Here is a 17,303-nt window from a genome sequence, read left to right as displayed (position 1 = left end):
TGCTAATCTAAGTACATGGCAAAAATATTGCTAACAGTGCTAGTAACAGTAGCAAGAAATGCTTCTATGAGAAAGTAAATTAAATAGTATATATAGTAATAAAACAAGTACTTATTCCATTATATTTCCTCATTACCTTATTTTAATCTTCTGCATTTCTATCTTATCACAGACCCACCTGGTCCTCCTTCCAACCCAAGAGTCACAGATACAACAAAATCAACTGCTTCATTGCACTGGGGAAAGCCTCACTATGACGGTGGCCTTGACATCACTGGATACATTGTAGAACACCAAAAAGAAGGCGAAGAAGAATGGATTAAAGACACCACTGGAACAGCACTTAGAATCACTGAGTTTGTTGTGGCCAATCTCCAACCTGGTGCCAAATATAAATTCAGAATCCGTGCTATTAATGCTGCAGGCACTGGTGAACCAGCACAGATCGATGATGTTGAAATTAAAGAGCGTGAAGAGATACCTGATTTTGAACTTGATGCTGAGCTAAGAAGAACTCTTGTTGTCAGAGCTGGTCTCAGCATTCGTATTTTTGTACCAATTAAAGGGCGTCCCGCACCTGAGGTTACCTGGATGAAAGGGGACACTCCACTCAAATTTAGAGCCAACATTGAGAACACAGAATCATTTTCTCTGCTCATAATTACAGAGTGCAACCGATATGATGCTGGAAAATACACAATGACTCTTGAAAATGCAGCTGGAAAGAAATCAGGATTCGTTAATGTCAAAGTGTTGGATTCCCCAGGACCTCCAATAAACCTTAAAGCCAGAGATGTTTCAAAAGACAGCATCACCTTGCAGTGGGATATGCCACTCATAGATGGAGGATCCAAGATAACAAATTACATAGTTGAAAAACGCGAATCTACAAGAAAGGCCTATTCAACAATTACAACCAACTGCCAGAAGTGCTCTCTTAGGATTCCTAATTTAGCCGAAGGATGTGAATATTACTTTAGAGTGCTAGCAGAGAACGAGTTTGGAATTGGTGAACCTGCTGAAACAGCTGATCCCATAAGGGCATCTGAAGCTCCTTCTCCTCCAGAAAGCCTTAATATCATGGACATTACTAGGAACAGTGTAAGCCTTGCCTGGCCAAAACCAGAACATGATGGTGGCAGCAAAATTACAGGTTATGTCCTTGAAGCACAGAGGAAAGGTTCAACTCAGTGGTCACACATAGCAACAGTTAAAGGTTTGGACTATGTAGTAAAAAATCTCAATGAAAATGAAGAATATGTGTTCCAAGTAATGGCAGTTAACAGTGCAGGAAGAAGTGATCCAAGAGAAAGCAGACCAGTGATCGTTAAAGAACAGCAGATGCTTCCAGAATTTGACCTACGTGGCCTTTATCATAAGACTGTGCTTGCTAAAGCTGGAGACAACATTAAAATTGAAATCCCTGTTCTTGGAAGGCCAAAACCCACTGTGACATGGAAGAAGGGTGATCAAGCTCTCAGAGAAACTCAGAGACTTAATGTAGATCGCACTGCAACTGCAACCATCTTAAATATCAATGACTGTCTAAGGAGTGACTCTGGAAAATATAACATATCAGCTAAAAACATCGTGGGAGAGATAAGTGATGTAGTTACAGTTCAAATACATGATATTCCTGGAATTCCAACAGGACCCATCAAGTTTGATGAAATTTCATCTGACTTTGTTCTTTTGTCTTGGGATCCTCCTGAGAATGACGGTGGTGTTCCAATAAGTAACTATATTGTGGAAGCCCGTGAAACAAACAGTACAACATGGACTGAGTTGGCATCTACAGTGATACGTACAACTTTCAAAGCAACAAAACTTACAACTGGATTGGAATATCAGTTCCGTGTTAAAGCACAAAACAGATATGGAACCGGACCAGTCCTCAACTCAGAGTCTGTGGTTGCTGCTTATCCATTCAAAGTTCCTGGACCACCTGGAACACCTCAAATTATTGCAGTTACAAAAGATTCAATGACAATTAGCTGGAATGAACCTGTCACAGATGGTGGAAGCCCAATTCTAGGTTATCATATTGAGAGAAAAGAAAGAAACAGTATATTATGGCAGACAATCAGCAAAACTCTGGTAGTAGGCAATATATATAAATCCTCAGGCCTGACTGATGGTATTGCATATGAATTCCGTGTTTTGGCAGAAAATATGGCTGGCAAGAGTAAACCAAGCAAGCCTTCTGAACCAACATTTGCTCTTGATCCAATTGATGCACCAGGAAAACCAGTGCCTATCAACATTACCAGACATTCAGTTTCCCTACAATGGACAAAACCAGAATACAATGGAGGGTTTAAGATCACTGGCTACACAGTTGAGAAAAGAGATCTTCCCAATGGTCGTTGGCTGAAGGCTAACTTTAGCAACATATTAGAAACAGAGTTTACTGTCAGCGGATTAACTGAAAATGCAGAATATGAGTTTAGAATAATTGCAAGAAATGCTGCTGGTGCTGTCAGCCAGCCATCTGAACAATCTGATGCTATAACTTGCAGAGATGACATCGAAGAGCCAAGAATTATGGTTGATGCAAAGTTCAAAGACGTTATTATTTTGAAGGCTGGAGAAGTTTTCCGACTTGATGCTGATGTTTCTGGTCGTCCAATTCCAACATTGTCTTGGACAAAAGAAGGCAAAGACCTTGAGGATACAGGAAAATTAGAAATAAAACTAGCAGATTTCTCAACAACTTTGATTAACAAAGACTCTGCAAGAAAAGACGGCGGGGCATACGTTCTTACAGCTTCTAATCCAGGTGGTTTTGCTAAACACATCTTTAACGTGAAAGTTCTGGATAGACCAGGCCCATGTGAAGGCCCCCTGGCTGTATCTGAAGTCACATCTGAAAAATGTGTCCTATCCTGGTTGCCACCATTGGATGATGGAGGTGCAAAGATAGATCACTACGTTGTGGAGAAACGTGAAACAAGCAGATTGGCTTGGACAAGTGTTGCAACAGATGTCCAAGTGACAAAATTCAAGGTTACCAAACTACTAAAAGGAAATGAATACATTTTCCGTGTTATGGCAGTTAACAAGTATGGAGTTGGAGAGGTCTTGGAATCAGAACCTACCCTTGCAGTTAATCCATATGTAGTACCTGATCCACCAAAGACACCTGAAGTAACTACAGTTACTAAGGACACTATGATTGTTTGCTGGGGACATCCTGAGTCTGATGGAGGAAGCCCAATAACAAACTATATAGTCGAACGTCGTGACAGGGCAGGGCTCCGTTGGGTCAAATGCAACAAGAGAATTCTTACAGATTTGAGATACAAGGTTTCTGGCCTTACTGAAGGTCATGAATATGAATACAGAGTAATGGCTGAAAATGCAGCTGGAATTAGTGGCCCAAGTCACTGTAGTCCATTCTATAAGGCATGTGATACTGTGTTTAAACCTGGCCCACCTGGAAATCCAAGAGTATTAGACACCAGTAAATCCTCCATTACAATTGCTTGGAATAAACCAGTCTATGATGGTGGCTCAGAAATAACAGGATACAATGTGGAAATATCTCTCCCTGAAGAAGATGAATGGAAGGTTGTAACACCACCTGCTGGACTTAAAGCTACTTCCTTTACTATCACAGGACTTAAAGAAAATCAGGAATATAAAATACAGATATATGCATTGAACTCTGAAGGAGCTGGTGAGCCTGCCCTTGTTCCTGGATCACCAAAGGCTGAAGAAAGAATGCTGCCTCCTGAGATTGAATTAGATGCTGAACTTCGTAAAGTTATTAACATAAGAGCTTGCTGCACATTACGATTGTTTGTTCCAATTAAAGGAAGACCTGCTCCAGAAGTTAAGTGGACACGAGAAAATGGTGACCCTATAGACAGAGCAACTATTGAATCAACAAGTTCTTACACTTCACTGGTTGTGGAAAACGTGAACAGGTTTGACAGTGGAAAATATATGCTGACAATAGAAAACAGCTCAGGAAGCAAGACAGCCTTTGTGAATGTCCGAGTACTCGATACTCCCGGGGCACCTCAAGACCTGAAAATAAAAGAAATTACCAAATCTTCTGTCACATTAACTTGGGATCCCCCACTTATTGATGGAGGATCTAAAATTAAGAACTACATAGTAGAAAAACGAGAATCAACCAGAAAAGCTTATTCAACAGTATCTGCCAATTGTCACAAGACAAGCTGGAAAGTTGATAATTTGCAAGAAGGCTGTAATTACTATTTCAGAGTCCTTGCAGAAAACGAATATGGCATTGGATTGCCAGTTGAAACACCAGACTCAGTCAAAGTATCAGAAAGACCACTTCCACCAGGCAAGATCACTTTGGAAGATGTAACAAGAAACAGCGTTTCTTTATCTTGGGAAAAACCAGAACATGATGGTGGCAGCAGAATTGTGGGCTACATTGTAGAAATGCAAAGCAAAGGTAGTGATAAATGGGCAACATGTACTACTGTGAAAACAACAGAAGCAAAAATAACTGGACTAATTCAAGGAGAAGAATATATGTTCCGTGTGTCTGCTCAAAATGAGAAAGGAATCAGTGATCCAAGACAACTTGGAGTGCCAGTGGTTGCTAAGGATCTTGTAATTGCACCAGCTTTCAAGCTCCTCTTCAACACATTCAGTGTTTTAGCTGGTGAAGACCTTAAAGTTGATGTTCCATTTGTTGCACGTCCCAAACCATCTGTCGCATGGCACAAAGATGATCTACCATTGAAGCAGACAACTAGAGTGAATGCAGAACATACAGACAAAAACACTTTGCTGACAATTAAAGAAGCTTCTAAGGAAGATGTTGGCCAGTACACAGTGAAACTTGCTAACACTGCAGGGGAAGCTACTGAACATCTCAGCATTGTTGTTCTTGACAAGCCAGAACCACCAACAGGTCCAGTAAAGATTGATGAAGTGACGGCTGACAGCATTAGCTTTTCATGGAATCCTCCAAAATATGATGGTGGAAGCTCTATCAACAATTACATTGTAGAAAAACGTGATACCTCAACAACAATTTGGCAGATGGTATCTGCAACAGTGGCAAGAACAACCATAAAGGCTACACGACTTAAAACAGGATGCGAATATCAGTTTAGGATTGCAGCTGAGAACAGATATGGAAAGAGTGGATATTTGGTATCTGAAGCAGTCATTGCACAGTATCCATACAAGCTTCCTGGTCCACCTGGAACACCATTTGTATCTGCAGTTACAAAGGACAGTATGGTTGTACAGTGGAATGAGCCTGTAAATGATGGAGGCAGCAGGATCCTTGGATATCATGTGGAAAGCAAAGAAAGAAACAGCATTCTGTGGGTGAAGTTGAACAAATCAATCCTCCCAGACACCAAAATCAAAGCATCAAACATTGAAGAAGGTATTGAATATGAATTCAGAGTTTATGCTGAGAACATTGTGGGCATTGGCAAACCAAGTAAAGTATCTGAATGCTATGTGGCCCGAGATCCATGCGATCCACCTGGACGTCCTGAAGCAATAATTGTCACAAGAAACGCTATTACACTTCAGTGGACAAAGCCTGAATATGATGGTGGTAGCAAGATTACTGGCTATATTGTTGAGAAGAAAGAGCTACCTGAGGGACGTTGGATGAAGGCCAGCTTTACAAACGTTATTGAAACTCAGTTTGCAGTTACTGGACTGGTTGAAGACCAACGTTATGAATTCCGTGTAATTGCAAGAAATGCTGCGGGAATATTTAGTGAACCTTCTGAAAGCACAGGACCAATAACAGCAAGAGATGAAGTAGAACCTCCTCGTGTAAGCATGGATCCAAAATACCGTGAAGTCATAACAGTGAATGCCGGTGAAATATTTAAGATCGAAGCAGATGTATTCGGCAAGCCAATCCCCTCCGTTCAATGGTTTAAAGCAGGTGAAGAACTTGTAAATACAGCTAGACTTGAAATAAAGGGAACAGACTTCTTCACATCTCTAAGTGTAAAAGAAGCAATTAGAGTGGACAGTGGTCAATACATTTTACTTCTGAAGAACGTTGCTGGTGAAAAATCTGTGCCAGTTAATGTTAAAGTTCTTGACAGACCAGGACCTCCTGAAGGGCCAATCACTATCACTGGTGTTACTGCTGAGAAATGCTCATTATCTTGGAAACCTCCACAACATGATGGTGGTAGTGACATCGACCACTATATTGTTGAAAGAAGAGAGACAAGTCGCTTAGTATGGACAGTTGTTGATGCAAATGTTCAAACTCTTAGCTGCAAAGTAACCAAACTTCTGGAAGGTAATGAATACATCTTCCGTGTCATGGCTGTAAATAAATATGGTGTCGGGGAACCACTTGAATCAGATGCTATCACAGCAAAGAATCCTTTTGTTGTCCCACAAGCTCCAAAAGCTCCAGAAGTTACAGCTGTAACCAAGGACTCAATGATTGTTGTTTGGGAAAGGCCAGCATTTGATGGTGGCAGTGAAATAACTGGTTATGTTCTTGAAAAACGTGACAAAGAAGGCATACGCTGGGTCAGATGTAACAAGCGACTGGTCAGTGAACTGCGCTTCAGAGTAACTGGACTAGTTGAATCACATCTTTATGAGTTCAGAGTTTCTGCTGAAAATGCTGCTGGATTAAGTGAACCAAGCCAGTCATCCATTTATTACAAAGCTTCAGATCCTATTTACAAACCTGGTCCTCCAAACAATCCCAAAGTCGTTGATGTTACAAGATCAACAGTAATCCTTTCATGGGGCAAGCCCATCTATGATGGTGGATGTGAAATTCAAGCTTACATTGTGGAAAAATGTGACGTCAGCACAGATGAATGGTCTATGTGCACACCAGCAACTGGCATAAAAGAAACCCGAATTGAAGTTGAAAAGCTTTTGGAAAAACATGAGTATAAATTCCGTATATGTGCAGTGAACAAGGCTGGTGTTGGGGAACATGCCGATATTCCTGCTTCAGTTACTGTTGAAGAGAAACTTGAAGTACCTGACCTTGATCTCGATCCAGAATTGAGGAAAGTGGTAAATGTGAGAGCTGGTGGCTCACTCAGATTATTTATTCCCATCAGAGGACGTCCAGCACCTGAAGTTAAATGGGCAAAGGTAGATGGAGACATTAGAGAAACAGCCCAGATTGATGTAACCAGTAGCTTCACCACACTTGTTCTTGACAATGTGAATAGATTTGATTCTGGAAAATATACGCTAACAGTTGAAAACAGCAGTGGTACCAAATCTGCCTTTATTAGTGTGAGAGTTTTGGATACACCTAGTGCACCAATCAATCTGAGAATTAAAGATGTCACTAAGGAATCTGTGTCACTAACCTGGGAACCTCCTGCCCTGGATGGTGGAGCTAAGATTAAGAACTACATTATTGAAAAACGAGAAACCACAAGAAAAGCTTATGCTGCTGTTGCTACAAACTGCCACAAGACTTCATGGAAGATAGACCAACTTCAAGAAGGATGCAGCTATTACTTCAGGGTAACAGCTGAGAATGAATATGGCATTGGTTTACCAGCTGAAACAGCTGATCCTGTGAAGGTTTCTGAGGTCCCACAACCACCAGGAAAAATAACAGTCGTTGACGTAACCAGAAAGAGTGTATCGTTATCATGGGAAAAACCTGAACATGATGGCGGCAGCAAAATCATTCAGTACATTGTTGAAATGCAAGCAAAGGGAAGTGACAAATGGTCTGAAAGTGTACGTGTCAAAGCACTTGAAGCAACAATAACAAACTTAACTCAAGGAGGTGAATACCTTTTCAGAGTAATTGCTGTAAATGAGAAAGGAAGGAGTGACCCAAGATCACTTGCTGTTCCAGTGGTTGCCAAAGATCTTGTCATAGAGCCAGATGTAAGACCAGCATTTAGCAATTATAGTGTTCAAGTAGGACATGATTTGAAGGTTGAAGTTCCAATTTCTGGAAGACCAAAGCCAACAATCACTTGGACAAAGGATGGCCAGCCTCTCAAGCAGACTACTAGAGTTAATGTTACAGATACAGCCAACCTTACGGTATTGCAGATAAAAGAAACAAACAAGGATGATGCTGGAATGTATGCAATTGCAGTTTCCAATGTTGTTGGACAGAAAGAAGCATCAATTGAAATTATTACTCTAGACAAGCCTGATCCTCCAAAAGGCCCTGTGAAATTTGATGATGTGAGCGCTGATAGCATTACATTATCATGGAATCCTCCCACATACACCGGTGGCTGTCAGATCACAAACTACATTGTTGAAAAGAGAGACACTACTACCACAGTTTGGGAGACAGTTTCAGCAACTATTGCAAGAACCACACTTAAGGTCTCAAAACTGAAGACTGGCACAGAGTACCAATTTAAAATCTTTGCTGAAAACAGGTATGGAAGAAGCTTTGGACTAGAATCTGAAGCAGTAATAGCACAATATCCATATAAGGAACCTGGACCTCCTGGTACACCTTCAGTTCCAACAGCCACAAAAGACAGCATGGTTGTACAGTGGCATGAACCTATTAATGATGGTGGCAGCAGAGTGATCGGTTACCATCTTGAACGAAAAGAAAGAAACAGTATAATGTGGACAAAGGTAAATAAAACTATTATTCCAGACACCTATTTTAAGACCACCAATCTTGAAGAAGGCATTGAATACGAATTCAGAGTATATGCTGAAAACATTGTTGGCATTGGCAAGGCAAGCAAAGTTTCAGAGTGCTACTTTGCTCGCGACGCATGTGATCCACCTGGCTGCCCAGAACCAATAATTGTAACAAGAAGTGCTATTACTCTAAGCTGGAAAAAGCCTGAATATGATGGCGGCAGCATGATAACAGGTTATATAGTTGAAAAGCGTGATTTGCCTGAAGGACGCTGGATGAAAGCAAGCTTTACAAATGTAATTGAAACACAATTTACAGTAACTGGACTTACTGAAGACGAGAGATATGACTTCAGAGTCATTGCAAAGAATGCTGCTGGAACATTCAGCAGACCTTCAGATAGCACTGGACCCATAACAGCCAAGGATGAAGTAGAACCTCCAAGAGTTTCAATGGATCCTAAATACAAAGACACAATAGTGGTTAATGCTGGTGACACATTTAAGCTAGAGGCAGACGTGCATGGTAAACCTATTCCTTCTATTCAGTGGTTCAAGGGAGATAAAGAAGTTGAAGAATCAGCAAGATCTGAGGTTAAGAACACTGACTTCAAGGCCCTCATTATTGTCAAAGATGCCATTAGAGTTGATGGTGGACAGTACATTCTGCAAGTGTCTAATGTTGCAGGAACAAAATCAGTACCTATCCAAGTTAAAGTTTTGGACCGTCCTGGACCTCCTGAAGGGCCAGTTCATGTTACTGGAGTTACATCTGACAAATGTTCTCTTGCATGGGGTCCTCCACAGCATGATGGCGGTAGTGATATTTCTCACTATATCGTTGAAAAACGGGAAACAAGTCGCCTTGCTTGGACTGTCGTGGCAACAGAAGTAGTAACTACTTCTCTAAAAGTAACAAAACTCTTAGAAGGAAATGAATACATCTTCCGTATCATGGCTGTTAATAAGTATGGAGTTGGGGAACCATTAGAGTCTGTACCAGTATTGATAAAAAATCCATTTGTGCCTCCTGGTGCTCCAAAGTCACTTGAAGTAACCAACATTGCAAAGGATTCCATGACAGTCTGCTGGAGCAGACCAGACAATGATGGTGGCAGTGAAATCATTGGGTATATTGTAGAAAAACGAGACAGAGCTGGCATAAGATGGACCAAGTGCAACAAACGCAGAATTACAGATCTAAGATTCAGAGTTACGGGATTAACAGAAGATCATGAATATGAGTTCAGACTATCTGCTGAAAATGCTGCTGGAGTTGGTGAAGAGAGTCAGCCTACAGCCTACTTTAAAGCAACCGATCCCATATTCAAACCTGGGCCACCTGCAAACCCACATGTTGTGGATACAACTAAAAATTCTATTACAGTTGTTTGGGGAAGACCAATTTATGATGGTGGCAGTGAAATCCAAGGGTACATTGTAGAGCTCTGCAAAGGAGATGAAGAAGAATGGACAATGGCCACTCCACAGACAGGTCTACAGGTTACTAAGTTTCAGATAACTAAACTTATTGAACATCAGCCGTACCAGATTCGCATCTGCGCATTAAACAAGGCCGGTGTAGGTGAACCAGCAGCTGTACCAGGAACTGTAAAACCAGAAGACAAATTAGAGCCACCTGAAATAGACCTTGATTCCGAATTAAGAAAGGGAATACTGGTTAGAGCTGGCGGAAATGTTAGAATTCAGATACCATTCAAAGGAAGACCAATTCCAGAGATCAGCTGGTCAAAGGAAGAAGGAGAACTTACTGAAAAATCACAGATTGAAAGAGGTCACAACTTCACTCAACTTTCAATAGATAATGTTGATAGAAATGATGCTGGAAAGTATATTCTTAAATTAGAAAACAGCAGTGGCTCCAAATCTGCCTTTGTAACAGTTAAGGTGCTTGATACACCAGGAGCTCCAACAAACCTTGTTGTGAAAGACATCAAGAAGGATTCTGTCGTACTCACATGGGAGCCTCCACTCATTGATGGTGGTGCCAAAATAAAGAACTATGTTATTGACAAGAGAGAATCAACTAGAAAAGCATATGCAAATGTCACAGCCAAATGCAGCAAAACAAGCTACAAAGTCGAAAACCTTACAGAGGGAGGTGTATATTACTTCAGAGTTATGGCTGAGAATGAGTATGGCATTGGTTTACCAGTAGAAACAGTTGACTCTGTCAAGGCCTCTGAAGCACCACTGCCACCTGGCAAAATTACTCTTACTGATGTAACCCAAAGAAGTGTGTCACTTTCATGGGAAAAGCCTGAGCATGATGGTGGAAGCAGAATCATAGGATATCTAGTAGAATCTCAGTCAAAGGGAGTTGAGAAGTGGAACATAGCTGCTGAAACAAAAACACTAAATGCTGTTGTATCTGGATTGAGCCCAGGGCAGGAATACTCTTTCAGAGTTCTTGCTTACAATGAAAAGGGAAAGAGTGATCCAAGACTGTTTGGCATTCCTGTAATTGCTAAAGATTTGACAATTGAACCAAGCTTTAAACTGATGTTTAATTCTTATAATGTACAAGCCGGAGAAGATCTAAAGATTGAAGTTCCAGTTATAGGTAGACCCAAACCTAATATCACCTGGGTTAAAGATGGACAACCACTGAAACAAACAACTAGAGTTAATGTAGAAGACACAGCATCATCAACTATCCTCCACATCAAAGAAAGCAACAAAGAAGATTTTGGAAAATATCTAGTTACAGCAACAAACAGTGCCGGCACCGCAAGTGAAGATATTAGTATTGTTGTTCTGGACAAGCCTGGTCCACCAAAGGGTCCTGTACGATTTGATGAAATCAGTTCTAACTATGTGGTGTTTTCATGGGATGCACCAGAGTATACAGGTGGCTGTCAAATCAACAATTACATAGTAGAGAAACGAGACACAACAACTACTTCTTGGCAAACAGTGTCAGCAACAGTTGCTAGAACAACCATTAAGGTCACAAAATTAACAACTGGATCGGAGTACCAATTTAGAATCTATGCTGAGAATAGGTATGGTAAAAGCGCTCCTCTAGATTCTTCTGCTGTTGTTGTTCAGTATCCCTACAAAGAACCAGGGCCTCCAGGAACTCCATTTGTAACATCACTGTCTAAGGACCATATGGTTGTACAATGGCATGAGCCAGTAAATGATGGAGGAAGCAAAGTTCTTGGCTACCATGTAGAACGAAAAGAAAAGAATAGCATCCTTTGGGCAAAACTTAATAAGACTCTTCTTCAGGACACCAAATTGAAAACTAATGGCCTTGAAGAGGGCATAGAATATGAATTCAGAGTATATGCCGAAAACATTGTTGGCATTGGCAAGGCTAGTAAAGTATCTGAATTATATGTTGCCCGTGATCCATGTGATCCACCAGGTCGTCCAGAAGCTATTGTCATTACTAGAAGTCATGTCACTCTTCACTGGAAAAAACCAGAATATGATGGTGGAAGCAAGATTACAGGTTACATAGTTGAAAAGAAAGAACTTCCTGAGGGCCGTTGGATGAAAGCCAGCTTTACAAATGTGTTAGAAACAGAGTTTACTGCAACAGGCCTTACAGAAGATGATAGGTATGAATTCAGAGTTATAGCAAGAAATGCTGCTGGAAACTTTAGTGAACCATCAGAGAGCACTGGACCTATCACTGCAAGAGATGAAATAGATGCTCCAAGGGCATCCCTGGATCCAAAGTATAAAGATGTTATTGTTGTTAATGCTGGAGAGACATTTTCTCTTGAAGCTGACATTCATGGCAAACCTATTCCAGATATCTCTTGGTCAAAGGATGGTAAAGAGATTGAGGCCACAACAGCACGATCTGAAATAAAATCCACTCTTCAGAAAACATCTTTAGTTGTTAAAGACTGCATTCGAGTAGATGGTGGTCAGTACGTTTTAACCCTCAGTAATGTTGGTGGAACAAAAGCAATTCCCATTACAGTTAAAGTTTTGGATCGTCCTGGACCTCCAGAAGGCCCATTAAAGGTTACAGGTGTAACAGCAGAAAAGTGCTACTTGGCATGGGGTCCACCAGCACAGGATGGTGGTGCAAACATTTCCCATTACAACATTGAGAAGAGAGAAACAAGTAGATTATCTTGGACTCAGGTTGCATCAGAAGTACAAGCACTCAGCCATAAAGTTACCAAACTTCTACCAGGAAATGAATATATTTTCCGTGTTGTTGCTGTGAACAAATATGGCGTTGGAGAACCCCTTGAGTCTGAACCAGTTCTTGCTCGTAATCCATTCAGGCCTCCAAGTGCACCTACAACACCAGAAGTTTCAGCCATCACAAAAGACTCTATGGTGGTAACATGGGGCCGTCCTCAAGATAATGGCGGTGCAGAAATAGAAGGGTACATTCTTGAAAAACGTGACAAAGAAGGTATTAGATGGACAAAATGCAACAAGAAAAGATTAACTGATTTGCGTCTCAGAGTAACTGGCTTGACAGATGGACATTTCTATGAATATAGAGTCTCAGCAGAGAATGCAGCAGGAGTTGGAGAAGTAAGTGAACCATCTATCTTCTATCGAGCATGTGATGCCAACTATCCACCAGGTCCTCCTAGCAATCCAAAGGTAACTGATACATCTAGATCATCTGTATCTCTTGCCTGGGGCAAACCTGTTTATGATGGTGGTGCACCAGTATCAGGTTATGTTGTTGAATTTAAAGAATCTTCAGCTGATGAATGGACAACAGCAACACCACCAACAGGATTACAAGGCAAACAGTTTACTGTAACAAAATTGAAAGAAAATGCAGAATATTGCTTCCGTATTTGTGCTATCAATTCTGAAGGTGTAGGAGAACCTGCTGTTATTCCAGGAACAGTAATTGCCGCTGAAAAACTTGAGGCTCCTGAGATAGAACTTGATGCTGATTTAAGAAAGACTGTCACTGTCCGTGCTGGTGGAACCTTGAGATTATTTGTTACAATCAAAGGAAGACCTGAACCTGAAGTAAAATGGGAAAAAGCAGATGACAAACTTACAGAAAGGGCACAAATTGAAGTCACCAGTTCATATACAATGTTAGTTATTGACAACGTCAACAGATTTGATAGTGGAAGATACAACTTAACTTTAGAAAATAACAGCGGATCAAAATCAGCATTTGTCAATGTTAGAGTACTTGATTCACCAAGTGCCCCAGTAAACTTGACAGTAAGAGATGTGAGAAAGGATTCAGTGACTCTGTCTTGGGAACCACCACTTATTGATGGAGGAGCTAAGATCACAAACTACATTGTTGAAAAACGTGAAGCTACCAGAAAAGCGTATGCAACTGTTACAAGTAATTGCACCAAAAATACATTTAAGATTGATCAGCTACAAGAAGGTGGCATCTATTACTTCCGCGTTTTGGCTTGCAATGAACATGGTGTTGGACTGCCTGCCCGTACAGCTGACCCAGTTAAAGTATCTGAAGCTCCTCTTGCTCCAGGAAGAGTAAGTCTTGTTGATGTAACCCGTAACAGCGCAACTATTTCCTGGGAAAAACCAGAAAGCGATGGAGGAAGCAAAATTACTAGTTACATTGTGGAAATGCAAACAAAGGGAAGTGAAAAATGGAGCACTTGTACTCAGGTGAAGACCCTTGAAGCAACTATTACTGGTTTAACTATGGGAGAAGAATATACATTCAGAGTAATGGCTGTGAATGAGAAAGGAAAGAGTGATCCAAGACAACTGGGAGTCCCTGTAGTAGCAAAGGATATCGAAATCCAACCAACAATTGAACTGCTATTTAACACCTTCAGTGTCAAAGCTGGTGATGATCTTAAGATTGATGTACCAATTCGAGGACGCCCAGCTCCCACAATATCATGGAAGAAAGATGGACAGCCCCTAAAGCAAACAACTAGAGTAAATGTCCAAGTTTCCAAGACATCAACCATTCTTTCTATCAAAGAGGCCAATAAAGATGATGTTGGTCAGTATGAATTAATTGCTGCAAACAGTGCTGGATCATCAACAGTTACTATTGGTATAGTAGTTCTTGACAAGCCAGGATCACCAGGGCCCATCAAAATTGATGAGGTTAGCGCAGACAGTATTTCATTCTCTTGGAGCCCACCTGAATATGATGGTGGTTGTCACATAAACAACTACATTGTTGAAAAGAGGGATACAACTACTACAGTCTGGGAGTTAGTGTCAGCAACAGTGGCAAGAACATCCATTAAAGTTGCACGTTTGACAACTGGATCAGAATATCAGTTCAGAGTTTGTGCAGAAAACAGATATGGAAAGAGCCATTATACTGACAGTTCAGCAATCATTGCTCAATATCCATTCAAACCACCAGGACCCCCAGGAACACCACGTGTTGCTCATTCCACTAAAGCATTCATGATTGTTACCTGGCAGCCTCCAGTAAATGATGGTGGTAGTCAAGTGATTGGATATCACCTGGAGAAAAAAGAAAGAAGCAGCATTCTCTGGAGCAAGGTCAACAAGAGTCTAATAGCTGATACACAACTAAAGGTGACAGGTCTTGAAGAAGGACTTTCGTATGAATATCGTGTATATGCTGAAAACGTTGCTGGAATTGGCAAATGCAGCAAGAGTTGTGAACCAGTCGCTGCCAGAGACCCATGTGATCCTCCAGGTCAACCAGAAGTTACTAACATCACAAGAACATCTGTTTCATTGGCTTGGAAGAAACCAGAATATGATGGTGGAGCAAAGATTACAGGTTATATCATTGAACGTAAAGAGTTACCTGATGGACGTTGGTTAAAGTGCAACTTTACTAATATCCAAGAAACGTACTTTGATGTAACTGCTCTTACAGAAGATCAAAGATATGAGTTCCGTATTATTGCGAAAAATGCTGCTGGATTATTCAGTGAACCCTCTGAATCAACAGGTCCTATTACAGTCAAGGATGATGTTGACGCCCCAAGAATTATGATGGATGTTAAGTTCAGAGATGTAGTTGTTGTGAAAGCAGGAGAGATCCTTAAAATCAATGCTGACATTGCTGGACGTCCACATCCTGTAGTTTCTTGGACAAAGGATGGCAAAGATATTGAAGAGAAAGCAAGAGTTGAGATCACATCAACAGACAACACCACAGTTCTTGTAGTTAAAGACTGCATAAGAAGAGATTCAGGCCAATATGTGTTAACATTACAAAATGTTGCAGGAACAAGATCCTTAGCTGTAAACTGCAAAGTACTTGACAGACCTGGACCACCTGCAGGACCATTAGAAATTTCTGGAGTAACATCTGAGAAGTGTTCACTGTCCTGGGGACCTCCTCAAGAGAATGGTGGTGCTGAAATTGACTACTATATTGTTGAAAAGCGCGAAACAAGTCGTATTGCTTGGACCGTCTGTGAATCAGAACTAAGAACCTCATCTTGCAAGGTTACAAAACTGCTGAAGGGCAATGAATATGTTTTCAGAGTAATGGGTGTCAACAAATATGGAGTTGGTGAACCATTAGAAAGTGAAGCCATAAAGGCAGTGAATCCTTACACAGTACCAAGTGCACCAAAATCATTGGAAATCACCAGTGTTACTAAAGAAGCAATGACCCTATGTTGGGCAAGACCGGAAAGTGATGGTGGTAGTGAAATAGCAGGCTATGTGATTGAGAGGCGTGAGAAAAATAGCCTGAGATGGATGCGCGTAAACAAAAAGCCTGTATATGACCTCAGAGTAAAATCTTCTGGTCTGCGTGAAGGATGTGAATATGAATACCGTGTCTATGCAGAAAATGCTGCTGGACTCAGTGCACCAAGTGATTGTTCTCCATTGATTCGTGCGGAGGATCCAGTTTTCTTACCATCTCCACCTTCTAAGCCTAAAGTAATAGACTCGACAAAGTCAAGTATAACAATATCCTGGGTAAAACCACTCTTTGATGGTGGTGCACCAGTTACAGGCTATATTGTGGAATACCGAAAATCTGATGAAACTGATTGGGCAACTGCTGTAACAAATGTCAGAGGCACTGAATATACCGTAATCGCACTTACTAAAGGAGCTGAATACTCATTCAGAGTTAAATCTGTTAACAAAGTAGGCCCAAGTGACCCAAGCGACAGCACTGAACCTCATATAGTAAAGGATAGAGAAGAAGAACCTGCATTTGACATTGATAGTGAAATGCGCAAGACATTAATTGTTAAAGCAGGTGGATCATTCACCATGACAGTTCCTTACAGAGGCAAACCCGCACCCAACGTCATGTGGAGCAAACCAGACTCTGACCTGCGTGCAAGAGCTACCATTGACACTACAGACTCACAAACATCACTTTCCATTGAAAAAGCAACAAGAAATGATTCTGGCAAATATACACTTACTCTGCAAAATATTCTGAACACTGCAACACTTACACTTGTTGTGAAAGTTCTTGATTCTCCTGGACCACCTTCTAACATTGTCATCAAAGAAGTTACAAAGGATTCTGCTGTCCTGACCTGGGATGTTCCTGAGAATGATGGTGGAGCACCAGTTAAGAATTACCATATTGAGAAACGGGAAGCAAGCAAGAAAGCATGGGTCTCTGTGACAAACAACTGCCACCGTCTAACATACAAAGTCACCAGTCTACAAGAGAGTGCAGTTTACTATTTCCGAATTGCTGGTGAAAATGAATTTGGTGTTGGAGTACCAGCAGAAACCAAAGATGGTGTCAAAATAACAGGTCAGTAGAACTTTTATAAACAAAT

The 17,303-nt window shown here is 41.0% G+C and overlaps 1 protein-coding gene across 1 annotated transcript in view; it reads left to right on the top strand.

Moving 5' to 3' along the window:
• TTN (titin) overlaps nt 1-17,303 on the top strand; it is a 229,028-nt gene that overhangs the window by 183,871 nt on the left and 27,854 nt on the right. Inside the window, exon 286 of the mRNA XM_075286035.1 lies at nt 173-17,278. Coding sequence (XP_075142136.1) covers nt 173-17,278 — 17,106 coding nt within the window. The remainder of the gene's footprint in view (nt 1-172; nt 17,279-17,303) is intronic.

Source organism: Leptodactylus fuscus, chromosome 8 (assembly GCF_031893055.1).
Source record: "Leptodactylus fuscus isolate aLepFus1 chromosome 8, aLepFus1.hap2, whole genome shotgun sequence".
Taxonomy (NCBI): Eukaryota; Metazoa; Chordata; class Amphibia; order Anura; family Leptodactylidae; genus Leptodactylus; species Leptodactylus fuscus.
This window is presented reverse-complemented; position numbering and strand designations above follow the sequence as displayed.